At 56.2% G+C, this 27,849-nt stretch overlaps 2 protein-coding genes across 8 annotated transcripts in view; one reads left to right on the plus strand and one right to left on the minus strand.

The window, feature by feature from the left end:
- CORO7 (coronin 7) overlaps positions 1 to 5,122 on the plus strand; it is a 70,216-nt gene extending 65,094 nt beyond the window's left edge. For 2 of the 5 annotated variants that reach the window (XM_090277107.1, XM_090277106.1), the window contains 2 exons: positions 3,061 to 3,145; positions 3,845 to 3,914. In XM_090277107.1, the coding sequence (XP_090133233.1) occupies positions 3,061 to 3,145; positions 3,845 to 3,896 (137 nt within the window). In that variant the 3' untranslated portion in view covers positions 3,897 to 3,914. The other 3 variants (XM_090277104.1, XM_090277105.1, XM_090277108.1) reach the window with 3 other exon arrangements.
- Positions 5,123 to 5,845: 723 nt separating this feature from the next.
- On the minus strand, positions 5,846 to 25,865 carry GLIS2 (GLIS family zinc finger 2). Of its 3 annotated transcripts, none has more exons than XM_090277114.1 (7): positions 25,639 to 25,863; positions 11,713 to 11,956; positions 10,653 to 10,825; positions 9,939 to 10,115; positions 9,724 to 9,857; positions 9,521 to 9,642; positions 5,846 to 8,544 (listed from the first exon to the last, which is right to left on the minus strand). In XM_090277114.1, exons 2-7 carry the CDS (start codon positions 11,882 to 11,884, stop codon positions 7,745 to 7,747), a joined length of 1,578 nt encoding a protein of 525 aa, XP_090133240.1. In that variant the 5' UTR covers positions 11,885 to 11,956; positions 25,639 to 25,863; the 3' UTR covers positions 5,846 to 7,744. The 3 variants fall into 3 exon arrangements, with proteins under 3 accessions (XP_090133240.1, XP_090133241.1, XP_090133239.1); XM_090277115.1 differs by having other exon boundaries at positions 9,521 to 9,639; positions 25,639 to 25,862; XM_090277113.1 differs by having other exon boundaries at positions 9,724 to 10,115; positions 25,639 to 25,865.
- Positions 25,866 to 27,849: the final 1,984 nt, after the last annotated feature.

A 27,849-nucleotide genomic window follows, 5' to 3' on the forward strand; every position in this document is an offset into this window, starting at 1 on the left:
TCAGCCAGTTGCTCTGGCCCAGGGTCTTCAGGCCCAAGTGTCACTCTGGCCCATGGGATGTTTTAGAGCTTTCTGGGAGAGGCCTCAGCCAGTGGCTGTCTTCATCATCTGTGGTAGATACAGCTGGCAGAGCTCTGCTCCCCATGAATTTTCAACTCTGAGCATAGTTGACCCACAACTGGTGCTCAGTAAGTGGGTACTGAATAGATGAATGAGAGGCCTGGCTACACCCCTGATCTCTAGACCATTCAACACCAAGTAGGATCTGGTCTGGAAGCAAAGGCATCTGTTGAGCTGCTCTGGACCTGTCCTCTTGGTCTTAAGTGTATTGTCTCCTGAAAGCCTTACAGCTCTCCTGTGAAGAAGGTATTGTTCTCCCCATTTTACAGATAAGAAAACTGAAATTCAGAGAGGCTGAATAATTTGCCCAGGGCTGCACAGCTAACAAGAGGCAAAGCTGGGATTCCAGGTTATGTCAGCCCAGTTCTAAAGCATCATTCTCACTGCTTCTGTGATCCGTGGGAATGTGGCCCAGCTTTTTGCAGCCTTCTCCCCTCAGTAATCAGAGTATCTATCAAATGAGCTGCTTTATTGGGAGAAGCTTTGTTACTCCATAGTGACCAGCCACTGTCAAGTTTTGTGAAACAAAGAATAGTAATGAAAACCAACATTTATTGAGCACCTACTGTGTCATCAGGCTTTGTGCCAGGTACTTTACAGACATTATCTCATTTAATTCTTATGGCAGCCCCCTTGTTGGTGAGGGTTGAGAACTTGTCTGGGGCACACAGCTGGGATTTGCACACAGGTGATCCCAAAGCTTACCACCTTTCCTGTGTAACCACACCACCACATTGCCTCCCCTGGAAAATGGCTCTCACAGTAACCTTAGTAACCTCAGTCAGCAGCTCCCTTAGCCAGTGGGGTGGCCTCTGAAACTTTGCAGGCCATCCCAGTCTTCCCTGCAGCCACGGAGCTCTGGCCACTGGAACCACAGGACCACCATGCCACTTTGGTTTGAAGCCTACATGGGATGGTTGGGGGAGTTGCCCAGTTAAGCCTTGCTCTTAACATTCATTATTTAGCAGCAGTTACCACGCTGGGCAGAGAAGTAAACTGGTGAGTACGAGGTGGAACGATGGGGTTGCACTTGGGTGTGTGACAGCAGAGGAAGGTGTGTTCTGAGGGTTGAGGGTGTGCTGGGCCAAGGAAACCCTCTGGAGTCACCTAGTGGCCTATTAACAGCCTCTTTTGTTCATATAGGGCCAGCAATTTATCCCAAAGCCTCCTGTCCCATTTGAGAGTGGCTTCAGGTGGGGTTGGGGGGATGAGGGGTCAGGTGAGGCTTCCCAGTCAGTTTTGTGTCCATTATTCATCTTGACACTTGAAAGACAGCCCTGCCCCTCCCTTTTATCACAGGAGTCTTCACTGAGCTTCGGTTTCTGGTGTGAAATATGGGACTTATGAAATTTCTACCCACTTGTGAAATCCAAACCCACTTCCATTTATTACAATAATTCCTGCAAGTGGTCGAGAATTGTGTCCTGCCCCACCCATTAGGGAAGGGCACGTTAGTTGGAGGCCAAACAAAGCCAGTTCTGGAGTCTGCATGCCACTGGAATCTGAAAAGACCCCGTTTGGCCTCTGGATTGGGTCCTTGCTCCTTGTGAGGTTGTTATGCCACCCTGCCTGCAGACCCCCGGACCTTGTGTGAAGTGGGGAGCCTTTGGGATCCCTGCCCACCTTCCCCCAAGTACTAGCTGTGTGTCCTTGGACTGATCACTAAACACCTCTGTGCCTCAGTGTCTTGAGTTGTTAGGATTAAATGGCACAATAGATAGAATGTTTTTGGTATAGTACCTGGCACCCTGGCTTGGTTGATACTTGTTAACTGATAGAAAATCTAATGACAGAAAAGTACAAAGGACAAGGGAAACCACTTGGATGTGTCCATGTGTCCTCTATGCACCCAAGTCTGTACCATCTCACACACAGGGTCATTTTCACATGTGCTGGCTATATGTGATCTCTCTTCACAGTAAGATCTGCACATTGCCCATCTCAGCTTCCTTCCTGGTCTCTTGACTGCAAGTTCCCTACGCAGGTCCTCGCTGCTACTAGGACATTTCTTAGGCTTTCTCCCAGTTTTGGCTCCCTCTGGTCCCTCTGCCTAGGAAACTCCAGTATTCCTGTCATAATTCTACCTGCCCTTCAAAACCCATCCCAGTAGAAATGACATTGTCTTCTGTTGCATTCATCTCCTTCCTGGGTTTCCCATCCATTGCGTCTTCGTGCCTCTGTGGTGCACGGAACCCTGGGGTCTTGGGATAGAAACCTGCTGGGTGGCACTGCCATGGGAGATCTCCCTGTGAGACCTGGTGGGTGAAGGAGCTCATGGGCAGGGGCCACTGTATCTTTGTAGTCTGAGTGCTGCCTCTTGGTGAGTGAGTGGGTGAATGAGTGAGCCAGTGGTGGGACAGGTGAGCAGTCCTACTGTTCCTCACCACGTGGTCCATGATGTGTTTGTCTAAATGCCTGCCTTGTGGGCTTTTCATTCCTGGAAGGTGCAGTGTTTGGCTGCTTTGTTGTGTTGAATGGAGCACAGTTGAATAGCATTAGGGGAATTCAAGGAGCTCTGAGTTTCCTCACCAGTAGAATGAAGGTTGGACTAGCTGATCTCAGAAGCACAGAAAGTGCCCTTGTTGCCCGTAATGTCAATCTGAGTTAGTGGTTAAGTCTGGGACAGCCCCTGGTTCTGGCTCCAGGCCACAGTATTATTCCTGAAGCCAGCGGCTTCTGTGTCCTGCAGCCACTACTGTTGGCTCCTGTCTGTCTCTTCCAGAGGCCAAGGAAGAACCCAGTCTGCCTCTGGGGACTCATTCAGGTTTACCCATTTACCTCCTATTTTATGAGCACCTGAAGCCACCCAAAGCAGCGTTTCATTAGAAAAAGAGGCCCGTGTACCTCAGTTTTCCAGAGGCCTTACCACTCCACAGCCATTTCCAGGGTACCACCTCTAAGGGCTGCAACCTGCTAACCAGATTCCTGCTTTGCCCACAGGCCAAGTACCTGGCCCAGATCATTGTGATGGGGGTACAGGTAGTGGGCAGGGCCTTTGCCCGGGCCCTGCGGCAGGAATTTGCAGGTAAGTTTGGCCTGTTTCTCCCTGGGGTGGGAGCTCCCATAGCTATGGGTCCCTCATGCTGGGCCAGTTGTAAATGCAGGAACTCTGCGGTCTGAGGTTCTGGCAGCTTGGGTGGCCTGGGGCACTTCCCATGGTGTGGGAGCAATGCTGGACTTTGGGCCATTCCTGTAGAAGAGAGTCCTGGTTAACATGAGCATCCAGGCGGGAGCTGGCTGCTTTTAAGGCAGAGTCCAGTAATTACAACACAGACTAATTGGCCTGCAAAACCTAAAATACTTACTTTTTGACTCTTTAAGAAAAAGTGTACTTGCTTCTGAATCTAAGGTTTTTGAAAGGGAAGTGATCACCCAAGACAGCCTGCTTTGGTGACCTAGGTAACCGGTGAGCGAGTCTTGACAGCTATTGCTGCTTCCCCCTGCCCACAACTTCACTCTGCTTCGGTTAGTAGCCTGAAGATCCCCAACTTTCTATGTCCCTTGATGAGGGGGCAGTGGAGAGAAGAGGGACAAGGTAATATTGTGGTCTAGACTGGGGACTGGGCTTCAGGTTTGGTGACCAGACTGCCCAACAGTGCAGCAAATCTGTCCTCACTTCACTAGCCCCCTGTACCCCCTGCCCCCAAATAAGAAACCATTCCTGGAAAAATACCCTCTAGCTGTTTTTGCCTCCGTGTGTCTCTTCTTCCATGCCACCTGGCAGGGGTGAGCCACCACATGGAAGGCCAGGGGAGCTCTGGGCTGCTGAGGGTTGAGCACTAACCTGCACATTCACACAGCCAGCCGGGCCGCAGCTGATGCCCGGGGACGTGCCGGACACCAGTCTGCAGCTGCCTCTAACCTCTCTGGTCTCAGCCTCCAGGAGGCACAGCAGATTCTCAATGTCTCCAAGCTGAACCCTGAGGAGATTCAGAAGGTGAGGCTACTGGGCTGGCTCTGAGACAAGCAGACTAGAAGTAGAGGGGAGCAGGTCAGTGGTATGGGGAGAGTAAAGAAGGCCTGGCAGGAACGGGTGGGGTAGAGACTTTGGCTGTAGCCAGCTGGGATGCCAGCTTGTGGGAGCCAGTGTGCCTTATTTTTTAGGCCCAGGGCAGGCAGTAGCAAAGGCATAGAGCAGTTGGTGGTAGCAGCCAAACCCCTCCCTCTGTGGCTACCTGTCCACTGCTCTGCCCCTTAGAGGTTGCAGCAGCTTCCTGTGTAGTTTCAGGCACAAAAGGTGGAGGGGTCGAACCCTTTCACTTTCCTTCTTTGTCATCTCCTAGCTTCCCCTGCCTTTGTAACTCAGAGACAACACACCTCTCACCATCTCCCCTCCTCTGCAGAACTACGAACACCTATTCAAGGTGAATGATAAATCTGTGGGCGGCTCCTTCTACCTGCAGTCAAAGGTGAGTGGTCTTTGCTGCTGGGAGGACAGCAAGCCACATTCCTAGCACTTCAGAGCTTGGTATAAGGTAGAAAGGTGTGTGGGCCTTTCCTTGGTTCCCCAGCCTTAGGGAGGACCCCTAAATGTCACTCCTTCTGGCTGCCTCAGCTGTTGGACTGTTGGCCTAGGCCCTTCATCAGCCTAAAAAGCAGTCCCCCCAACAGCCATGGCTTTGAGGGAAGAAGGCTGCTAGCTGGTGGGTTGTTAGTAGCAGCTCTCAGATCCTAGATGACAATCCACATGTGCCTTGGGGTCTGTCTTCCCCAGGGGGAAGCCTGCAGGCCACCCTTCTCTCCCCAGGCACTAGACCTGCCCACCGCTGTCCAGGACTCATAGCTGGAAGTGGACCATCTTTTAAAGGCAGGCCACCCTACCTAGCTGTTTGTACCTCCTTCCCCAGGTGGTCCGAGCAAAGGAGCGCCTTGAGGAAGAACTCCGAATCCAGGCCCAGGAAGACAGACAGAAAGAGCAGAGGCCACAAACATGACCACTTGGCTCCTCCCACCCCACTCTGCCTCTAATTTATAGTTCGGTAATAAATGTCTTTTCCATGTTTCTCAAGTGCACGCATCCAGATTCCAGAAGGCAGTGTTCTTCCTGCCAGCCATGGGCTGATGAGGGGTGGCGTAGGGGGCCAGGGTGGGTAAGTTTGGCAAGCAGCCAGCCTGCCTGCCTAGCCCAGCCCAGCCCACCCATGGCCCATTCTGTCATGTATGGGACACAGTCCCTCCTGCTCTCACAGTGCCAGCACCAGGCCCTTCTTCCACCTGGGGGACAGAGCCCTGGGCCCCCAAAGCCTGTCACAGACTGCCTCTCCACAACTGGGTTTAACTAGCATCACAGTAATTTGGGCAGAATGCTCCTTGTATGGTAGGGGAAGAGAAGCCTCTCATTGCACCAAGGCGCAGGAGCTGGGTCTTCTCAAGAGCGAAACCATTCACCAGAGTCACAGAAGCCATTGGCAGGACAAGGACCTGAGCATGTCTATGTGCTTCATTCCTGTTTCCTCAGTACCTGTCCCCTCCCACCCTTCCCTTTCCACTCCCAGTAGCAAACTGAGAGGTGGTGGCACCCACAAGGTTGGGAGGAAGCCTCAGAACAGAGCCTCTGGGGTGGGTGACCCGAAAGCCAGACACAGGGCAGTTGGAAGTGGTTTCTTCTTGTTGGGTGGCTCAGCTTCTGGCACATCCAATAGAGAAACCATCTTTGCAACTCACTTTTATTGTTTCTTTATAAACTTCCTCTCACATGGAGGAATATATTGTTATAGTCATTAGCTTATCTTTTTTTTTTTTTTTAACTCTATGCTAACAGCAGTGGAGCCAAGAGGAGGAAAAACATACACTATGATAGAAAGGCACTTAGAACCTGTTAAAATACTGATATCCTGGAATGTGCAACCAGAAACCAACAACAACAACACGTACACCAGCCCTCTTGAGCCTGGTCTATCACTGAGTCACATGCTGAGCTAATGTCACCTTCCAGTGCCCTGTTCCTCTGCTCCTTGGGCTTGAATCTCAAACCCCTCATTTCCCCAACAAGGGACTTAAAGGCCTGGGTCCTGGGTGGGGCCCAAAGAAAGGAGACCAGCTCCTTCCTGCTTTGCTCATAGCCCCTTCCAGAGGCAGAGCCAGCACTGCCAGGCCCTGTTAGGGCAGGCTAGGTCAGAGTGACCCCTCTGGGATAGAAGGGCAGTCCAGGAAAGGGTGGGGTTCAGTGGAGCTGCTCAGGAATAGGGAGAATCTGGAACTATAAGACTGCTAAGGACCCTGCTACTGTCCTGTAGCTAGCTCCCTTGTTCTACTGCCAGGGAAAGGGAAGGCTTGCTCACTGAGGCAAAGGACAGTGCCTGCCACACTGCACCAGGCCACCTCATGGGTAGGGGAAGCACATGTCGCATTCACAGGACCTGGTGGGAAAGACAACTCCCCTGGATGGGGCAATGGGCTAGTAGAGCATCAGCATCCTTGGCTTATTCTGGGCCCTGGGAGTAAAAAGCCTCTCCAGAACGGGCTCAGCTGGAAAAAGCCAGAGGAAACAGCATGTCATAAGTCTAGGCTCCTTTGACCAACTTCCCCCACCCAGGTGGAGTCTCTGGGCTTCCCATGACAGTTCTTGACTGCTTCACCATGCCCCAAGCCCAGGGCCTGTCCATAGCCTCTGGAAAGCACTGGACTGTGGACCTCCTTCACCTGTGTTTTGGCTGTGACTTGGCACTCAGATCGAGAGCTGCATCCCAATCTGGAGTCATCCCCAGCCAGCCTCCCCTACCTCCTATCAGCCCCACTGGCTTCTGCAGCCCCTAGTGCAGGGTGGGAGAGGGCACTGTCCCAGGCCAGGCCCACCCCACCTGTTCCCTGAGCCAGGTGGGCCCAAGGTCCTGGCAGCTCCCCTTCCCACACTTCAGGGCTCCCCAAAATGTGGAGGGAACAGGCCTGTGGTAAAGGGACAGCTCAGTGGTCAGCTAGCCCCTCACTTTGGAGAGCATTGTCCAACCCAGAGAAGGGCTGAGCCTCGGGCAGTGCCAGCTGCTTCATATGTATAGGGAGGTGCTGAGGGGCAGTGGGCAGAGCAGGCCTCCCTTCTCTTGAGTAGGAGGCACCTTGTCATAAGGATAAGGTGGCTCTTCCTGTGGCTTTGCAGGGGCCCTCATCTGTCTTGCTCTCCCTTTGGAGGGTGGGCCAGAGGGAAAGGGGTCCTGGCAGGCTAGACAGGAGGGGTAGGACCTTAATCCTGGGGCTCCTTGTCATAGCTTACCACATGAAGGGGTGCAGAAGGAGCACTGGGTCAGCAGGGTAGATGCCACCCCACCTGCCCCCACTCCTGGGATGTGGCTGGCTAGTGGACAAGGCAGGGAGGGAGGGTGACCTGCCCAGGTTGGCCACTAGGTGAGGGAGGCACCAGGGTTGAGGACAGGGCAGGGGGACTGAGGGCCAGAGGTGACCATGGCCTCTGCAAGAGCTCGGGTATCTGGCCTGCAGGCAGTTCCTCACCTGGGAAACCAGCAATGACCTAGCACCATCCTTGCTGCCCAGCTTGTCTGGGGCTGGAGCTGTCAGGGGAACACAGCCAACCAGGCCTTGGGAGCAGGAGGACATTATTGCTATTTCGCAGAAGAGTTTCTGTTCGTCGTGGCAGGGCCAGGAGCTTCAGGTACCTGTCCCTGGGTTGGGTTCAGTTCACCACAGCTGGTTTGAGCAGCACAGAGCCTGGCGGGATAACCACCCAGCCAGGGGCCAGTGCCTCTGGGCTGCTGGCCACCGAACTGACGCCTGTGGACAGGTCCAGCACGGTACCTGGCAACAGGGGGAGTCCTTCAGAGTTAGGCCGGGAGCGACCACTCTCAGTCCTCTCCAGGGGGGTCTTGCGGCCCTCCAGGCCCAGGGCCCTAGCTGGCACCACCCCACACCCCTTCTCCCCATCAGCCTTGCCACCCACGGAGCCAGCCAGGAGGGACACTACAGGCAGGCCCAGTCCACCAGCACCAAAGGGTGAGGGCAGCAGTGGGTTCTTGGCCAGATTGAGGGGTAGGACGGGGCCTGGCAGCCCATGGGCCATGCCCGCCCCACTCCCACTGCCCCCACCATTGCCACAGGCCAGGGCACTAAGGTCAAGGGGGCCAGGGGCCAGGGGCAGGGGCAGGCCAGGTAGGCCAGGGCCTCCAAAAAGGGCAGCTGGGTTGGGGATGATGATCTGGGCCCCACTGACATAGGGGCTGCCATCAGGGGCAGGCAGTGGTGGTTTGGGGGGTGGGCGCAGTTGTAGGAGTTCCTGCTGCTCATGGGACACGAAGTGGCCATGGGCTTTGATATGCTTGCGCAGTGAGCTGGGGTCTGTGTAGCGCTTGTGGCAGCCGGGCATCTTGCAGTAGTAGGGCTTGTCCACGTAGTGGGTTCGCGTGTGCTTGAAGCGGTCACTTGAGTTGGAGTAGCGCTTGTTGCAGCCCTCATATGGACAAACGTAGGGCTTCTCACCTGTGGGCAGGGCCGGTGTGAGGGGTCTCCCAGCCCAGTGTCCTGCCCCCACCTACCATCTACTTGGCAGCCCCCACACCAAAATGTCCTTGAGAATAGACTGTCCCATTTTGGGGGGTGGTGTCCTCAGCACCTGGCATGACATCTGACCCCAGGTGGGGGCAGCGGAGCACAGCCACTGAGAAGCCAGCCTGGTTACCCACAGAACCCCTGTGGTCTGACTGTATGCCCTTGACCTTAGTGCTGTGCTTCAAACAGCAGACGGCAACCACTTCAACAAGTGAACTGATGAACCTGATTATAGACTTCATAAAGTTCCTGCTAGGGGCAAGCCCACAATGAGGACGGCATGAATGCTGCTGCCCTTTGTGCAGACCTTACTTGGCAAAATGGCTCCTGATTTACTAAATGTCTGCTCCTGTGCTGACCAGAACAGAGCCATGTGAGACTATGGGCCTTTGAAGTGTGGCCAGTCTAAATTGAGATGTGCTGGGAGTGTAAAATACATACCAGATTCCGCAGACTTCATATGAAGTTAAGAATTTCAATGTCTCACTGATATCTTTTTAATTTTAAAATGATAACACTTTGGACATACTGGGTTCAAGAAAATATATGATTACAGTTCATTTCATCTATTTCTTTGTACTTTAATGGGGCAATTGGGAAATTTAAAATCAGGTGCGTGGGTTCTGTTGCCAGTGCTGCCCTACTGGGTGCTGGGGTATGGTGAGGAGCAAAGCAGACACACTGGCTGCAGTCACATGTGGCATTAGTTAATCTTACAAACAACAATGCGAAATGTGGTAAGACCAGTCTGTGCTCCCATATGTTGATGGTCTGACCCACAGGAGAGGCCATCCCCCAGCAAGTGATACCCGAAAAGGGACTGGTCAACAATGGGACACATCCCCTCTCTTGGGTGCCTGGGGATGGCCAGCCTGCCCAGCAAACACCCTCCAGCCCCACCTCTTACCTGTGTGTGAACGGTTGTGGATCTTTAGGTTCTCCAGGCGGGAGAAGCTCTTGCTACAGGTTGGGCAGCGGTGTGGCTTCTCGTTGGTGTGCGTGCGAATATGGATGAGCATCTTGTACCTGCTCCAGGGAGGGCACGGAGCACGGCTCAGCTTGATGGTCACCCGTGCCCCCTCCCTCCTGCCGGCTCTCACCCTCCCTCACCTGGCGTTGAAACCTCGGCCGTGACGGGCGCAGCCCTCCCAGTGGCAGCAGTACCCTGCATCCTTCTCCGGCTTGACGTGGTAATCATTGACATGATCCACCAAATCTTGCAGGAGCTCAAAGAGCTGGTTACACTGCAGGGCCAGGGATGGTTCTAAGCCCATGTAAAGCCACCTGCCCCAGACCCTGCCCCACTCTTCCTGGTCCCCACTCACCTTGGCCCAGCGACAAACCAACTGCTTTGGCAGGGGTAGCTCTGGCGAGAGGCACTTGTCCTTGGTTGGGGTGAGGAAGGAGGAAGCAGGCAGGTGCAGGGCACCCCCAGAGCCCAGAGGGAGGAAGAACTGGAAGGAGCTGGGGACATTGTCCAGATAGCGCAGTGGCCGGAAATCCTTGTAGGAAAGGGCAAGGGGCAGAGCTGGTCAGTGCCCCATGGGCCCAGCAGGCCCAGACCCTTCTGTTTACTTCAGAAGCAGGTTGAGTTGTGTCTTCCACAATGATAAGTCCTACTCCTAACACCCAGTACCTGTGCATGTGACCTTATTTGGAAGTAAGGTCTTTGCAGATGTGATCAAGTTAGGAGGGTGGTCTAGACAGGGGAGCCCTAAAGCGTGTGACCAGTCTCATAGGAGGAAGAAGGAGATTTGGACACAGAGACAGACACACATAGAGGGAAGGAAGCCATGTGACAACAGGCAGAGACTGGAATGATGCAGTTACAAGGCAAGGATTGCCTGGAACGACCAGAAGCTATAAGGCAAGGAAGGAACTAACCCAGCTGACACCTTGATTTAAGACTTCAGCTTCCAGAATGGTGTGAGAAGAATACATTTCTATTGTTTTAAGCCACCCAATTTGTGGTCCTTTGCTACAGTAGCCCCAGGAAATGAATATACCTTCTCTCTGTAGAACTCACATCCCCTCCTTACCGGGGCAGTGGGGACTGTAGACAGATCACCGTTGCTCTGGCGCTCAGGGGACAGCGAGCTGCTGCCATTGGGGGAATCTAGCCCTGATGATGGCGATAAGCTGAGGTCTACCAGAGGAGCTGCTGAAAAGCGTCCCTCCACCTTCTCGGGGAACTTGGGGTTCAGCAGAAAGCCTAAAAGAGAAGTATAATTCAGGGCGGCTGGAGTCAGGAGTCCTGGTTGGCCAGGCCTTCCACCTCTAAATCCTAAGCCATGACCCTGGAAGCAGACCCCTGTCATGCCACACCCCCTGACCACCCTGGGACCCCAGGTAACTGAGCCAACAGCCTATACACTTAATAAATGTGACCTTTGCCATCATGAGAGCTTGGCCATCGGTTGACATGAGAAGTGGGAAGTACCCATTTTACAGATGGAATGATCTGGTCCACAGGGTGAGTAACTGACTAGGAACTGCAAGCCAGGGCCTCTAGCTTCCCATCATGTGGGCAGGCAGGGGCCTTTTTAACTTTCTCCAGGCCCCTTCTGCCTCAGTGCTCCTGTCTGTAAAACAAGAGGTTTGGGCTGGGCTACTTCTAGAGCCTTCCAGCTCAGAAGTGGTAGATCTGATTTTCAGGGTACCAGAAGCAGAGCAGAGGGCCTGAGCCCTAGCATCCTGAAAAATACTTGCTGAGCTAGGTCCCTAGTCTCTGCTGACCTGGCTAGCTGCCCACACTGCCTCAAAGCCCAGGATTTGGTTCTCAGGACCTTTTGTTACCACATGTAAACTCTGCTCCTGCCTTATCAGCCACTTCAAATCCTCCCAGAGGCCACAATTTCTATCCTGGCTCTGCTGTTCTAGCTTTATAAACTGGGCAGGTCACTTCCCTCCTACTGGGGACAATGTAACTTCCAAAGAAAAACTGCTGGAATGATTGAATGGCCAGAATGTGAGGAGCACCCTTAAGCTGGAAGCTGTGAGGGGCTCTGGTTATGTGTAGGTGGACACACCTTGGACATTCCTTCTATTGCCATAACTCAATCAGGGCCCAGAAACTATTGTCCTGTCCTGGTGCAGTACCTGAGGGTGGGGAGCCTGGGGAGCATGGTGTGGGGCTATTGTCCACCAGGCCAAGCTCCCTGTGCAGAGCTCGGTGCTGGACCACGTTCAGTGTCCTCTCCCGCTTTTCTCTCGCCACCCGGAGCTTGGTGATGCTCAGCTTCAGGTCGAGTGGCTCGTCCAAGGAGTGCATAGTGATGGGGGGCTGGGGTTGGAGGTGGCAGCAGGTAGTGGGGAGCTCCCAAGCTGGTATTCAGGCAAGAACCTAGGGGAGGACAGGAGCTATGTTATGACACTGTGACCCTAGGCCCTCCTCAGGCTGCGCTCATTAAAGCCCACAGGAGAGGAGGCAGTGGGTATGTAGCAGTATGAAAGCTATCTCCCCAGATAGGGAGACCCTCTGAGTGGCCTGGCCAGCAGGTATCATGAAGAGAGCCAACCACCTCCTCAAGAGCTTCCATGTCCACTTCCCACAAGTCTTTTCTGGAAGGCAAAGCTCAAAGAGTCCATTTTGCCATGAAATTGAGTTTTAGACCCTGCCTCAGGTCACAGAGCTAGGAAGTGTAGAACTATTAGATTGAAGGCCAGATCTCCCTGGAAATAACCAGCCAAATTCCAAATGTCATTTCTGACCGAGTGGCAAGTCACGCCTGCTGATTTGAGCAGCAAGACCCAAAACCAGGCCAGAGGAGCAATGTGTTCTCCAAGATGGCCACGAGTGGTCCTCAGCTACTGACTGCTGGGCGCTCCTTGAGCTGAGCCCTCTAGGGATCTGAGGTCACCTCTGAGGGAATGAGGCTGAGAACTTGCTGGGCAAAGCTGAGCAAAGCCTGACCCCAAAGGATGGGGTTGCAGACAGGTGGTCTTACATCCCAGGTGAGGTCAGGAGAGATGTCTATAGGAATGAGTAGCCAGAGGGCCCTGGACTGCCACCAGGGGGCAGCTGGGGGCTGTGGCCCAGCCAAGCCAGCTAGGGGCAGGCAGGGTTGGAGGGAAGTGGACCAGCTCTTTCTGATTGTTAGTAAAATATATGTATGCATATATCAGTTTTTACTGGTAATGATATTCTTTTATTATTAGTTTTCATGCTAGAATTTTCACCATTTTATTAGAATGTGTCAATGGTGTCATTTTCTTCACACAAAAATGACCTAAGAGCAAGGTCAACAATTCATTCCAAATTCAAAGTTTTCTTAGAGCAGCAATCTTTTCACATCTGACAAAAAGAAATGTGCATCCTTGCACTTGTTAACTTGTGAAAATCTATCTGCTAAACAAGCCAACACTGAGATACTCCCTGTCCTTCACTGAATTCAGGTTTTCACAATTCAATACACAATATACCCATAACCACTACGTGGTAAAAGACTTTGTATATTTCACTGGCGTGTTTCCTTGGGGGCCAGTTTTGCCCAGATGCATACAGAGCTGCCTGGAGCTCTCTCCACAGAACAGGACAGGGAAGGGCAGCCCTCATGTCCCCACTCATATTTTCTCCAGGTCAAGCCCCTCAGTTACTTTTAAACAGTCTTCACCCAGTTCCAAGCCATAGCTCATCTGCCTCCCCGGAAAAGCTCCACTTCTGCCAAGAACCCTCCAAGCACACAGGAAACAAGGCAGTCCCCTCCCTCACTTAGGATCCTCTGCTTCTGGGGACACATCCTAAGACTCCACCAGCACATGGCTAATATCAGAGTCTCCTAGCCTGGGGAGAGGAACTGCATTATCAGAGCATAGTTGGCTACATGTGGCCATGGGACCCAGGTTTTGTTATCTGACTTGTCCCTTTTAAACTCCATCAGGTGAGAGCCAGCACATCTGTTTGGATTTGCCCCCCAGGCCATGCATGGGCCAGGATGCAAGAGTGGCTGGGACCAGACCACCACCCTGTCCAGGAGTTCCAGATCCTGGCAGGGAGGTGACTGAAACACAGTGATGGAGAGATGGAGGCCCCCTCCACTCTCCTTCTGGCTGAGGGAGGAGCTGCCCTCTGCCTGACCCACCCCCAGTTATGTCTGTCTGTCTGCGTGTCTGCCTGTCCCTCCACCTGTTTATTTTTAGACACAGGCCCCTTCCAACCTCCCTGAAGCTCCTCTGTGCTAGGAGCCTGGAAGGAGAGGAAGGAAGTAAATATTTATGCTGATTAAGAATTCAGGAGCCAGGAAGGGCTGGTGGCCTGGTCCTTGGCTGGCCTCGGGCCACAGGCCTCCCCACAACTTCCACACCCCCACCCCAACCCCTCACCCAAGCTTCCAGAGAAGGGGACCGTGGGGGCAGCATAGTTTGGAACTGAAAATTCAAAGTGACACTGACTCTCATTGGTGTCGTTGAACAAGCAACATACTTTGGTTATACCCTATTGCCCTTCCCCCAGGCCAGAAGGGAACCAGGGAGGAGCCCCAGGTCACCTTGTTCTGAAGACCTGAAGGAGATGCTGCTTCAATCCACAACCAGGGAGGGCTCCAAGAGAAACTTGTCTCCTAGGGTGAGGCTGAGCACAAGGCCCAAGATGAGAGGGGGCACTCCAGCACCCCCCCTCTACACGCCAGAGACCACCCCTCACTTCCTGCCTTTGGGTTTTGCCCAGGGGTTCATTCTGATGGAAACCAGAGCCCAACCTAGAGGCCCAGCCACCCAACTCCTGGGGAAGGAGGAAGGAGCTACGCCCAAAGGCAACAGCTCCCAGCACCTCCACCCCCATGCTGGCCTCACCCACATTTGCCTCCCAATGGTGACCCCACTCCTTGGCCGACCTCAGTGTCTTCTTTCACAGCCCCCTGCCCCCACCAGCCAGCGGCCATTCCAGACTCGGGCTCTGCTCTTTGTTCTTGCGCTAGGTGAAGGGGGGTGGGTGAGAGCCAGAGTTACGTTCTACGTTCTCCGGGGACCAAGGGGACAGACGGGGCCTGGAACCCTGGGTCTGGCTCCTGATAACCATCGGAGGCCTGCATTCGATTTATGGTTCAGAACAAACAGAAAGGTGGGGAGAACAGAGACTCTCGGAAGGACGGCTGTCTTGCTCTGAGGGTGCAGGCAAGTTTCTTAACCAGTGGTAAGCCCACAATAGGCGGGGGCCACGTGCAGTCCCTTTTCCTGGGAACGCGGTTTCGGAATCCCTGGCTCAGTTTCTCACTGGCTGGCTTCAAGGTGATAGTTGTGGGGCTCCGGGTGGGCAGGAAGCAACGCCAAGGTGGTCTTGCTCCAGCTGCGAAAGGAACTAATTAGAGTGGAGGGAGCACGGGCCCTGCGGGGGGTGGGGACCACCGAGAGGGCGGGGCGGAAGGTCACCCAGGGGTGGGCCAAGGTTGCCCTCCGGCTGTCCCCGCCCCCGCATCCTCTCTGTCGGCTGGGCCTAGATAATGGCTGCTATTGTGTGCTGCCCTTAGGCGAGAAAAGGCCCCCAGCTGCAGGAGCCCACCAAGCCTCCCCCCCAACTGGCCTGCTCTACCTGGCGGCTCCTCCCCTACTCCCCTCACCCCACTGCAGGCAGGCAAACACCAGGCGGGCCTACACGTGGAGAAACTGAAGCCCCCAAAAGGCAGAGTCCCCACCAGGGCCATGTGGCCGGGGTGGATGGCATACAGAAAGGGGGGGAGGGGTCGACATCCATTAAACACCTACCATTTATACACTGTCCATGAATCCTCTGAATCCTCTAAAGCCTACTGTGAGTAGTTATTCCCCGTTGTGACAGGTAAGGAAACTGACGCTAGAGATCACCAAGCTAATAGGAGCAGGACAATCTGCTCTTGATAAAGCCTCTCCCTCCCTGCTTGGGGAAGGGCAGCGAGCTAGGCCTAAGCCTGGAGCAGTGCATATGGAGGTGGAGAGGCACTCAGGGTTTCCTTGGTGCAGCAGAGAGAGGGTGGGGAGCTCTCCCAGCCTACCCCAGAGCAGCAGAGCCAGGTGCCTGACCACCAGTGAGGGGCACCCCTTATTCCCTGAGTAGCCCTGAAACTGCTCTTTGATCAGCCGTAGCTTGTCCAGCTTAGGACTTGGGACAAGGGCCCAAGGTGCAATTCTCAAAAGTCCATGTGGCTTTCTTGATATAGACTGTAATGGGGAAGCAAGTCCCTGGCCTCCTGTGCTCCATGGGTGCCCGATGTCTGGTGACTAGGACCATTATTGTTAACACACCGATCTTACAAATGGGGAAACTGGCCCAGGTTGCACAGTGGGTAGCAAGCCCAGGACTGGAAGCCATGGGCGATATTACAGTACTGACAGCCAGTTGTTGATAATTGGGAAATGGGCTAGCACCTGTTAAGGCAAGTGCTCTTGCATCCCCATTTTACAGCTGCAAAAATTGAGGCTCAGGGAGATTAAATGTAATGTCCAGGGTCACACAGCTAGTCTGTGGCAGAGCTGGGTTTCAAGTCCAGGTGAGTCCAGAAGCTGTGTCCACCATTAGCCCCTCCTGTGCCAGTGGATGTGGGGAGGGAAGGCAAAAGGGCTCTTCTCCCTGCCCAGGAATTTGCCGGAGCTAGGTGCAGAGCCTAAAAGGGACAACAGGCAGTGGATGGGCGCTGGAGAGGCTGACTGGGGGGTGGCCACAGGGAAACTTGGAGAACCTTAGGCAGTTATGCTGCCAAAGCACAGGGCCCACAGCCCTGCATTCCTGGGAACCACTGCAGCTCCGCCCTGCTCTGCCTGAGAGCTCCACCCTCCACAGCAGCCAAGCAGCAGGGGCTAGAGGGGCAGGGGCAGCCCTCACCCTCTCCTGGCCCAGCTTCCTGATCAGGCAGCAGAGCATACTTAGGACTCTAAGTATGCGGTAGAACACCTGGGTCTCCAACTGTGGCTGTGCCACTTCCTGCCCATGTGACCTAAGGCAAGTCATCTCAGGGTCCTCATCTCAAAAATGGGATAAGAAGAATAGTAATAAGCTATTCCCATTGGGTTTTGGGAAGAAATCAATGTAATCATGAACATCCAATGATTACTCCATGTTTTCCATTGATATGCAATATTCGGCACCTAGAATAGTACTGGGTACATAGTAGGTACTTAAGCAACTTTTCTGAATGAAGTGTTACCATTGCTGAGTTCTGCCGCCTTTGGCTAGTCTAGATAGTGAGGACAGCTGAATGGGGGACTGACCCTTCCTGCTGTACCCACAAACACTCTAGTCTCACACTTACCTCGGAGCACTCGGGCTTCAGTTTAAGGTGTAACTAAACAAGTGTGTGCCCCCTCAGAGAGCCTCAGGCCTCTGCTGTCCTGTGGAATGACCAGAGCTGTTGACCCTAGTCACCTTCCAGAGTCTGACTGCATAAAGGAGAGTACGCCAGGAGGCCCTGGAGAGGCTCTGAGCAGTCCTAGGAGCAAACCTCCTCCCAGGATGAAAGGGAGGGGCTTATCCTGAGGCCTCTGCCCAGCAGGTCCCAGGAGAGGGGCCAGGGCAGGCAGCACTTCCTGGAAGAGCATGGGGTTCGTCTTCCCTGGGAACCTCTTGCTCTGAAGACTGGCCCTTCCCCCATCACAGATGGGTGCTCAGCCAGCACCCTGGGCCTTCCCAGATGCTCTGGGAAGGCAGACCTCACCCTAGTGGGAGTGCAAACACCCCCAGGTGACCCAGCCAGGGCTTAGCTCTCAGGCTATGGGGCCTCAGAATGACCCCAGCTGGGCAGCAACTGCACAGGCATGTTTAGAGTGCTACCCAGAGCCAGGCTACCTAGTTCCAGTCCTCCGTGCCCCTGCCCCTGGCTGTAGAGCCTCAGATGGATCCCTGTCACCCCCTCTGAGCCTTGGTTTCCTCGATCATAACAGGCAAAACAATAAGATGCCAGATCACCAGGCATAGTAGGGATTTGGGGAATCCTGAAGGACTTGCCTAGCTGGGCGCCTGGCACACAGGAGGCACCAGCAACTGGTAGCCCTGAGGATTCTTGTTCTTGGCCACAGGCTGGGGGTGCCCCATATAGTAACTTGGTCTACCAAAGTCACCCAGATAGTTCAGGCAGCACTCAATGTGGAAGGCATGCAGCTGGCTTCCCCCAACCCCCTCATCAGTCCTGGTTCCCCAGATGTACTTCCTTCCCCAACACTAGCAGCATGACACCAGGCTGGGGGCAGCAGCTCACACATGGGTCCTAGCTACAGATGCACACTCACACAGATGTGTGTACTCATCCAGCTGCACGGCCCAGCCTGGCACAGGTCTCCCCTAGGCCTGGTGGCTCTAAGCGCCCTAGTGCAGTCCCCACCCCTTGTTGCCTGCCCGCCTGCAGCCACCTTTGCACAACTATGTCTGGTATTTTCCTGTCTGCCCAGCTTGGGGGGAGGTGCTATGAGCACTGCCTGCACCTGGGCCTCAGCCAGAGGGGGGCCCCCGCCAAGCAGCCCCCACGCTAGGCAGCCCGCCCACCTACCCACCCACCAGCCGCGAGCTGGGAGGGAAGGGCTGGGCCCAGGCTGCCCAAATCCCTGGGAGGGGCCAGAACTGGGGAGCCAGACAGGACACACACCCAGCGAGGCCTAGACATGGGCAGCCCAGGACTTGCCAGGCAGCACTGCCACTCTCGGTGGGCAGCAGGGCTGGGCACTCCTCCAGAGCTCTCTGGGCCCAGCAAAGGCATTGGTCAGTGTCCCACAGGACAAGGATGGGCACTCACAGCAACCCCAGACATACAAGTACATGCATATGTGTCACACCTGTGCACATACATGGGACACACAGGACATGGCAGGTAAGTAGCATCAAAGTCAGGAACCCAGGACCCAGGCGTCTTAGCTTATTGTGAGGCCTGTGGCCCACCCCTCCCATCACCGGAGAACAGGCACCAGGCCCAATGAACAGCATTTGCCAAGTCCCAGAGGGAAGGGAGGCTGGGCAAGGCAGGCTCCGGACTTTGGCCTTTCCCTCCCAGCCTCATTTACCCCATCACTCAGTTATGCATTCCAATGCCAGGCCCTCCACTCAGTTCTTGGGGGGCCCCACAGATAAGTGAGAATGAAGGGCATCCAGACTTCAGTGGGGGAACCACTGGCAACAGAAACAGTGTTTAGTCTGAGTTGGCCATGTGGACATGGGGTGAAGCAAGAGGGAGCATTGGGTCCTAACAAGTTCCGCAGACTGTGCTGGCCAACTTGCCTGCTGCTCACCGTCTCCACTCATCCTCGCCACTCTGACAGTTAGGTGCTATTCTCCCCATCTTCCAGATGAGGACTGTGAGGCTCAGGGCAGTTCAGTCACCTGACAAGGTCACAGAGCTACTTTAAGTAGCACAGTCAGGAGTCACCTCCAGGTCCAAAGCCCACATTCTCAGTAGGCCCAGTGCTGCAGAGGCCTGGGGGTGTGGCCCCAGCTAACCTACAGCCAAGCCGTTTGTCATTCAGCAGAGGAGGAGGCTTAAGTGGGGTGGCTGGGCCAAGACCTGGGGGCTCTGCGGAGGCATGAAGTGCTCTGCAGAGAAAGTGCCATTATCCTTTTCTCCTTTCCAGCCCAGATTTTCCCCTGCGGCACATCCTTTCTCAAGATCTCCTGGCTCCCATGAGCCTGGGGCTTGCCTCTTAGGTGCTAGCTCCTGCTTTACAACCCCCACAATCCCCTCCAGCTGCCACTCCCCTCCTACCCACTCCTTCAGCAAATCTTTCCTGATTCACCTCTTGCAGCTGTAAACGAGCAGTTCTTCCAGGTGGCTGAAAGCTGAGCAGAGGACCTGGCTCTGCCCTCACACTGCCAAGCACAGCATCCCTAGTCCTGCAACGGCCCTGTGCTGCCAGCCACACTCACCTTGGGTACAGGTCCTTTCTAATATATCACTAATGCCACAATGTCACCAGCGCTTGAGCATGCCCTGAGTGCCCAGCCCAACACACAGTGTCATATTCACTGCCTCCGACCTTCACCCCCAGATACTCACCTCCTGCACCTGGCATTCTGAGTCTCTTTCCAAGAAGGGAGACCCAGGGCAGGCAGGGATGTCTCTGGGGCCCCAGGCAGTTTCTGAGCCTTCTGGAAGTGTTGAAAAAGAGAAGGCCTCATGGAACAGACCACTGCCCCATCTCCCACAGCCCCCACACAGCCCACTCCTTCCACTGGCATGAACTGGGCAGTGATGCCAAGTGCTGGGGCTCAGAGCTAGAAACCTGGCCTGCCCCAGTGTGATGTGGGCCAGGCTCTGGGCCTCAGTTTCCCCATCCATGAAAGGAGGGGGCTGGCCTAGAATGGGACTGGAGCTCAAGCATCCTGCCCATGCCCCTAAGCGTCCCACTGCCTTTCACTTGTCCCTGACACTGGGCCCTCAGTGGATGTTTGCTGAGTGAATGCATGCATCTGTGGTGCCACCAGCCAGGTGTGGAGGGGCTCCCAGCCCAAAGAAGGAGGGGACTTGCCCAAGGTTAAGGTGAGAGGCAGGGCTGGGGACCAAGGAGCAGGACTAGGGTGCAGCAGCCAGAATTGCCCTGGTCAGTTGGGATGACCAGTAGGGCCCAGTTCCCCCAGCTTCATCTGCCACGCCCACCCAGCAGTGGCACAACGCCTACCCCAGAACAGCAGGTCAAGACTAGGGCCAGCAGGGGCGCCAGCATCAACCCTGGACTCCAACCCCATGCCCTTCTTACCAGCCATCCCACCCTCCCTTGCTTGTTCACTCCAGGCGGCAAAGCAAGTCCAGAAGCCAGGGGTAGCCCCCAAATCCAAAAGGAAATACCCTGCCCAGCCTGCCTGCATCAGGCCCTTGGGGCCCAGGGTTCCTAGGACCACGCATGGTGACCACTAAGTGTCCGGAGGTGGTGCTAGGGGCTTGCACTGGAGGAAGGTGGAACTGACAGGCAGAATGAAGGGCCCTATAGACTTGAGGTAGGACATCACAGTTGGGGTCAGTAAGCCTAGAAGGGTGGGGTTGGGGGGCTTCTGGACGCAGGAAGAAGTGGCCCAGAAGACTTCCCAGCCAGACCTAGGTGGACATGAGGGTAAGGGAAGGAGGCTTTCTCCAGACACAGTTGTCCCCTATGTCATGCCCATGCAGTGGATCGCGGGGGTGAAGTGGGGGATGGAGGAATGGAGTTGGGGGCATTCTCAGACTGAATTGACATTTCAGGTGCCAATCCTAGGCTTCAGTCCCTCTCCCTCCCTGACCCTAAGTGATCCTGAGCAAACCTCTCAAATCTCTTAGCCTTAGTTTTCCCCCACTAGAGCCCACAGGCAGCTTCCTTACTCCCAGGGTTCCAGTGGGGTGCTGGTCAGTGAGCACACTGTGCAAATAAATGGTGGAGACCTTCTGTCAGTTGGCAGGATTGTTTTCCTGGAGGCACCCAGGGCTGACTCAGGCAGCTCAGCAATCCTCTGGGGCCTCCGAAGTCTCCCCACCCTTCCTTGGCCATGACTGGAGGAGGGGGCCAGAGGCTGGGTCTGAGTTCCCTTCCCAGGCAGCCATCTGCGGAGGTGGGAGTACATGTACACAAGTCACACTCGAAGGTCAGGTCCTCCCTGTGGCAGGTACTACCTGGCTTCTTAGTAGGTATAGACAAAGGGCCTGAGGAGACCCCAGCCAACCCCAGAGGTGGCCTGGAAGATTCTCAGCCCCTTCCCATCCCCCACCAGAGGCATCTGGAACAGATAGGAAGCTCCCCCATTAAAATCATTTCCCATCTCCTTGCACCTCCAGGCTCCTCCCAGCCTGGTCACTAGTTAACCAGAACCATCCACCCCATTTTGGAGGGGGTGTGGAAGGCCAGAGCTCTCACCCTCAAGATGCCCAGATCCAGGGCCTCTATGTTGCCCAGCCTGAGGGAGCTTGGAGACATACCCCAAGCAGGGCAGTCAGACTTCTGGAGTTTCCGGGGGACCAGCTATGTGGAAGCTCCCAGAGATTCCCTGGAAGGGTCCCAGAGCTATAAGGGAATAAAGGGCCAGGGACTCCTGCAAACCTAGGCTAGGCCTCGCCTCCCCCATGGATGGATGGGTCTGGAGTAGAGGCCAGGAGGATCAGCACAGGGAAGGATGGATGCTTGGGGCCTGGTGTGCACAGCTGCTGGGGTCAGGTCAGGCTCCCTGCAGGAGCAGGGCCCCTTCTCATCCCAGGTTGGGAAACTGGCCATCATACACAATCACCCCAGCCATAGCAGACCCCCAGATGCCCACTGTCCCTTTTCCATCCTGAGCTTCAATTTCCTCATTTGTCTAATAGGGATCTATGGATCTCTCTTACAAGGTTAAGGTAACAATTTCAAGTGACAAATGTCAATGCCTACAAGGTTCATGGGGCCATTCGGAGGCATTGTTGATTTTTTCAGGGAGTTGTTATCAGGTGTTCCCACCATGCTGCTCTATCCCTGACCCACTTCACCACCAACCCTCTCCAAGAGGACCTAAGATGGCATTTTTATTTTTTACAGAGACAGCAGAGGCTTATGGGGCTACATGGGAGCCAGGAGAGAAACCTGGATCTATTCCAGGCTGTGCCCTTGCATGAGACCCCCAGCTCCCCCAGCAAGTCCTTCTATGTCCCAGCATTAAAGCAGCTGCCCCAGCCCTGGCTGATCAGCAAAGCACTAGAGGTCCTGGTTGACAATGGGAGTCCCTGCCTGGTCACACCTGAATTAGAATTCTCCAGGGTAAGGCTGAGGCATCCACCTGGGAAACCCTGGGCAGATGTGTCCCAGGGGCTTTGAAGGAGCTGTGTTCCCCACGGGCTGGTAGCAGGCTGGGGCAAGGCTGGGTGTCCTGTTATTCTCAGAGAGGTGAACCCTCAGACACATGTCTGAGCTGCAGCCTCTCTCTTAGGGCCCTTTCTATAGACCCTGGAGGGGGAATCAACTCCAGCAGAGTGGTGGGCAGAAATCCACATCTTTCTGGTTGGCTCCAGAGAGCTCCTCACTAGCTGGCGATGCTCCCCACCTCTGAGAAGGGCACCTGTGTGGGTGAAGAAAGGATCACCCAGTACCTTCCAGGGGTCACCCTTCTGGCCTTAGTCATCTGTGAAAAATATACAATGACAATAATAAGTCTAAATAGAGAAAGGCTTCTCATAGCCTCAGGAAAGGCAGCCCCCACGCCTCACCTTCCCATTCCACCTAGCTCAGGCCTCTCCAGTATAGTCTGAATTTCCCACTTGGGTGAGGGGCCTCTTCAGCTTGCCTCCCCTGGGACAGAGGATCCAGGGAGACATCCTCAACTAGAGGGGAGAGGTGGGAGCAGCTGTGTTCCCCGCCCCATCCCCCTCCAGCTTCAGAGTCCTACCCCAAACACCTCCCAAAGACCTCAACTGCAGGCCACTCTCCCCATAGCTGGTCACCTGGCCACAACTTTCACCACCCTCCCTTGTCCTGGGACTCCCCCAAACTTCCCAGCACCCGTCCCCACCCAAGTGAGAAATTAGGATTTCACGCCAGTTGAGGTAGATGGAAACCCACATGGGAAAGTATCAGGAAAACACATTCTTCCCTCTATACCCCAGCTCAGACCATAGGAGGATTAGGTGGCAGAAGACACTCCCACTGCCCAGGGCTAGAACCAAGGCCATGCCAGGGAAGGAGGGGAGAGAAAAGTGGGGACCCTATAGTGGGGCTGAGAAGGGCCCAGGCCTCTGTACAGGTCCCAGGAGGGGCCCTGGAGAACTTTGTCTCCTTCGGATCAGTTCACCCTCTCACCCTACATGGGCACTCCCAGTGAGGCAGCCAGGGGAGCCCAGGCAGCAGAAGATATGGCTTGGCTACCCATTTGCAGCTGGGTTTTTAGAAACAACAAAAGCTTTGGAGGGGAATGCGGTTCACACGATTGTTTAAAATGAGGTTTTTGGATGTCTGTGGCATCCAGTTATTCATACTGGCTCCACCCACGGACAACTGAGAATTAGCTTTTGTTGGCCTTACCCCTTCCCAACACCCCCACCCCAGGTCTTCTCATGGACTCTGGAGCTCAGGAAGCTTACCTTGTCTGACCCCTTGGTTTGATGGATGAAGAAACTGAGATCCAGAAAGGCAAAGAGCCTGGCCCAAGGACCCCTGGCAGTAGGTCGCCCCCTCCCCGGACTCAATTCCAGGACATCAGACTCCTAGGCGGGGGCTTTTCCTACTCACCCTCCATATCCCCCAAAGCCACTGACCCCATAAGCAGTGGTGCCTAGAACTGGGGTGACTCACTGTCTGGCTTTCTGGGGCACCCCCTCCCCATCAGTGAGGGAGAGACTGGCAGGTGTTACTATATAGAGAACCAGGAGCAGGGAGAGGCCCCCCAGGGGGCCTGCACCAGGGTCACTCAGAGGCTGAAGATCCCCAGCTGGAGGGATTTAACACCAAAGGTCAAAGGTCACAGACAGGGAATGGTGGGCAGGCATGGGGGGTCAGAGGGTCAGCACTAATGGCAGCTCTGGAAAGGAGGGGGAGGGGAAGGGGCTGAGGAAAACAGAGCTGTTTCCAAAGGGTCCCCAGCCCCCATTAACAGTGCCCCAAACCCCTGGCACTGCCTTCTGCTTAGTGGATTACAGGGAGGGCTAAGTGGAGTGGTGGTGGGCTGTGAAATGGGCTGGGCTGAAGCTCAGAAAGGGGTGTCCTGGAAGGAGCCCCCAGGTGCAGCCCCTCCCCCAGTACTGGTTAGGGCCAGCTGGAAGGCCCAGCTGTGGCCCAGAAGGGAGGAGAAGCAGAGAGGAGGAAGGCTTGGAGGTCACGGGGAGGGATGTATGGGCTAGGCTGGAACAGCTGTGGCACTGTGGCACCGGTGTGAGCTGGAGAGGGCTGGGCGGGTGGGCAGACTGAAGGAGCCAGTTTCCCCTTCCCTGAGCCTAGGGGCTGAGGAAGGCATTGGAGGAAACACTGGGGAGTAAAGTGTGTTCCCTAACTGCCTACTAAGCCCCACCTTCCCTCTGGATGCCAGGCATGTAGGACCCTCAGGATGGCTGCTTCCCACCGCCACAGCTCCAGTTCTTGTCCCTGGCCCAGACCAAGAACCACGGGAGCCCAAGCCTCGGCCAGGTCCTGAGCTGGCTTGGCTGCCCCTTCAGTGTCAAGCATTCCCTTCAGAGCCAAGATACTGGGCTGAGATGGCTGGGGGCCCAGGGCTCCTCCCAGGATCCCTTCCCACTTCCCAGGCCCCAGGGCAGGGCCGGGTAGCTCCCTGCAACCATATCTGTCCCGAGCAGCCAGGCTAGGCAGGCGACAGGCAGCATGCTGCCCTGCTGTGGCCCAACTACCCGGCTGGGCAGGGCAATATGCCAAGGTCTCCAGGTGCCAGCCTGGATTCCAGCCCCATCCCAGGGGGACAGCAAGGGAAGCAGGGCACAGGCATTTCCCTTCCTCCAGATGCACCTGCCTGGTGCCCTCCAGACCTTTCCTCAGACGGGTTGGGTACCCCTCCTCTCCCCATTCTGCCAGGCTCTCTGCTTGCACACAGACAGCAGGGGAGGAACAAGTGCTGAACAGGACTCTAGCTCCGAGTCCAAACGCGGCAGCACCCCCCGTCCTGAACCTCAGGACGCCTCCCTCCCCTGCCCTAGGAAGGGCTGGGTCCAACCAGGGACAGCGGGGGCGGGGGTGGGGGAGACTTTCGGGGACAAGGAGGGAGACACCTTTCAAACCCCGTTTTAGAAACAGCACCGACTCAGCCGTGAGAAGGAGCAGCTACCCGGCAGCCCCAGACAACTTCTTGCCCAGGCTCCGGTGACCCCCTCTCACCCCGCAGCGCGCCCCCAATACGTCAGCTCAACTTCCCCACCGAAGTTTGCTCCCGCCCCGGGCCCGGCCGCGGCAGGGCCCGGCCGCGGGACAGAGGGAGGGCAGGAGGGAGGAGAAAGACGGAGACGGAGAGAAGGGGCCGGAGAGCCGGCGAGGGAGGGAGCGCGCAAGCCAGCGAGCGCGCAGGGGGCCCCGCGAGGGCTCACAATGGCCCGGGGCGAGGAGCGGACGCGGTAGGGGTAGGCGACCCTCGAGCCCCGCAGCCCCCGCGCGACAGGCCGGCCCCCCTGCCCAGTCCCCGTCCCCAAGACGCGACGCCAGGGGGCTTCCTACCTCGGCGGCGGGGACGGTCGGGCTCCCGGCTGCGGGCTCCTGCGGTCTGGGGGTTGCGGGGAGTGAGCGGGGGAGGGGCCGGGGCGGGCGGGAGCCGGGGTTTGAGGCTCACAGGGCGCGGGATCCCCTGGCACTGCCGCCCGGCATCCGGCCGCTCCGCCACATCTGCAGCTCCGGCGGGGAAGGTGGCCGCGGCGGCCGGGCCGGGCCGGGATGTCTTACAGAGGGAGGGAGGAGGGCGGAGGGAGGAGGCGGGAGGAGGGACCGGCGGGCTGAGGAGGAGGGGCGCGGGGGGCGGCCGCCTTCCCTCCTCCCTCCCCCGCTGCTTCCCTCAAGCCCTCCCAGCAAACCCCTCTAGCCGCGGCGGCCCCAGGGCCGGGGCGCCAGCTGCCAGGCCGGGCGTAAGCGTCGGGGGGAGGGGGCGGCCGCGCGGGCGCTGGGCCAGGGGAGGGGAGGACGGAGGGCAGCGAGGCTATAGGGAGCCGGCACCCGGAGGGAGGGGGCGCGGGGCAGCTGCAAGGCCGCAAGCGTCCTCCTCGGCCCCATCCTTAGGTCCCCCCGCCCCGTGCGGCCCCGCCCCCAACCCGAGGGCAGCGCTAGGACATGGCCTGGAGGTAGCCCCGGGTGGCGGGAGCGGGGGGGACGGGGGATGGTGGTGGGGAGGGACGTCCCACCCTCGGGGAAGCCCGGGGAAGGGGTGAGCTCGCAGTGGACCGAGGGAGGGCGTGCGGGCCCAGAGGAAAAGCCCCGAAAACCGGTAAGATGAAGAAGGAGGCGGGGCCCATTACCTCCCTCCCGCGGGGTCACCTTGGCTAGGCCCCCCGCAACCCAGGGCGGCGGGGAGGGCGGCAAGAATGCCTCTCCGCCGGCCGTGATTTCTCCGCCCAGCCCAGTTCCAGGAACGCGCGGGCAGCACCCGCGGGCAGAGGCCCCAGCTCCGGGTTCAGGGCGGCGCACGCCGGGGTTCGAGACCGCGCTCAGTGCCTCTTTCCCTGCTTGTTCCCCTCCCCCACACCGCCGTTCCCTAGGCCTCGGTTTCCTTCAAAGTCCCGGCTTCCCCTAGGCCCCAGTCTTGGTCCCAGAAGTTGGGGCAGCCTGCGTCTTAGCTGGAGTGCCAAGGGGTCCTTAATTGCGCCTAGCCCCTCAGCTCCCAGGGCAGTGCGGTTTATAAAGTGGAATGAGTAGATAGACGCGAGCGAGAAAGCCGGGAACCTTCACCCGCTAAGTTGTTTTTACCTCTTGATGCTGAAACCCGACTGGCGTTCTTGAGTGTGTTTTGTTTGGGCCAATCTGGAGCCCCCGTCCAGTTATCTTCTTGCTGCTGTGCTGCATGGTGGCAAACCTTGGTTTAAAAAGAGGCCTGTTGCTCTTAGCCAACCCTGCTGCTAAGCAGTTGGCCTTGAAAAGTCAAGCAGACAAAAAGCATCCTGTGTATGTGAGGCATCTGCCTCGGCATAATTCCGCCTTCATTCGTGTATTTGATGGCATGTCCTCGCCAGAACTCATAGCATTCCCAGCACCTGGCTGAGTGTTTGGCACATAGTAGGTGCTCGTGAACTGTTACGTGGACACAGTAGATGCTCATTATATTTTGGGCAAATGGATACATAGTACGTGCTCATGACTTGCGTGAAGGGACGGACGCAGAACATGCGTTCATTCCATTTTAAGAGAATGGACACACAGTAGATGATCGTGATCTGTTGCATGAATGAACACACTGCGTGATTGGGAACAGAGTAGGTGCTCATGAACTGTTGGGTGATACGTGAAAGGTTGGTAGGCCCGGAAAGTGGTGATTTGGCAGTGACGGCCCCCTCGGGGGCGGGGGGGTTCTCTCGTGTGGATAATGTGGAGTGAGGTCAGGTTAAACATTAGCCGGCAGATGGGCCTCGCGGGAAGGCCAGCTTCGCGACCTAGCGCCTTCCAGGAGGGGGCTGTTAAGGGCCAATCTCCCGGTACACTGACCAGCGGATGCGTCGGGTGGGGCGGAGGCTGAGAGACGCAGAGCGCCCCCTCCCGGCGTCCGGAATCGCGGCGATACAACCAACGCGTGGCCCTGTAACCTGCGGTGTCACTGTCCAGTTTCTACCAGGCTAGGCTCCAGCCCCCGGGGTAATCCAAGTGTATGAAAAAGGTACACAAGGGGCTAATTTATGTCTGTTAAAAGTGCTTACCGAGTGTTTGCAGGATGCCAGGCACTGTGCGACA

Source organism: Furipterus horrens, unplaced genomic scaffold (assembly GCF_987537825.1).
Source record: "Furipterus horrens unplaced genomic scaffold, mFurHor1.1.pri manual_scaffold_5, whole genome shotgun sequence".
NCBI classification, from domain to species: domain Eukaryota; kingdom Metazoa; phylum Chordata; class Mammalia; order Chiroptera; family Furipteridae; genus Furipterus; species Furipterus horrens.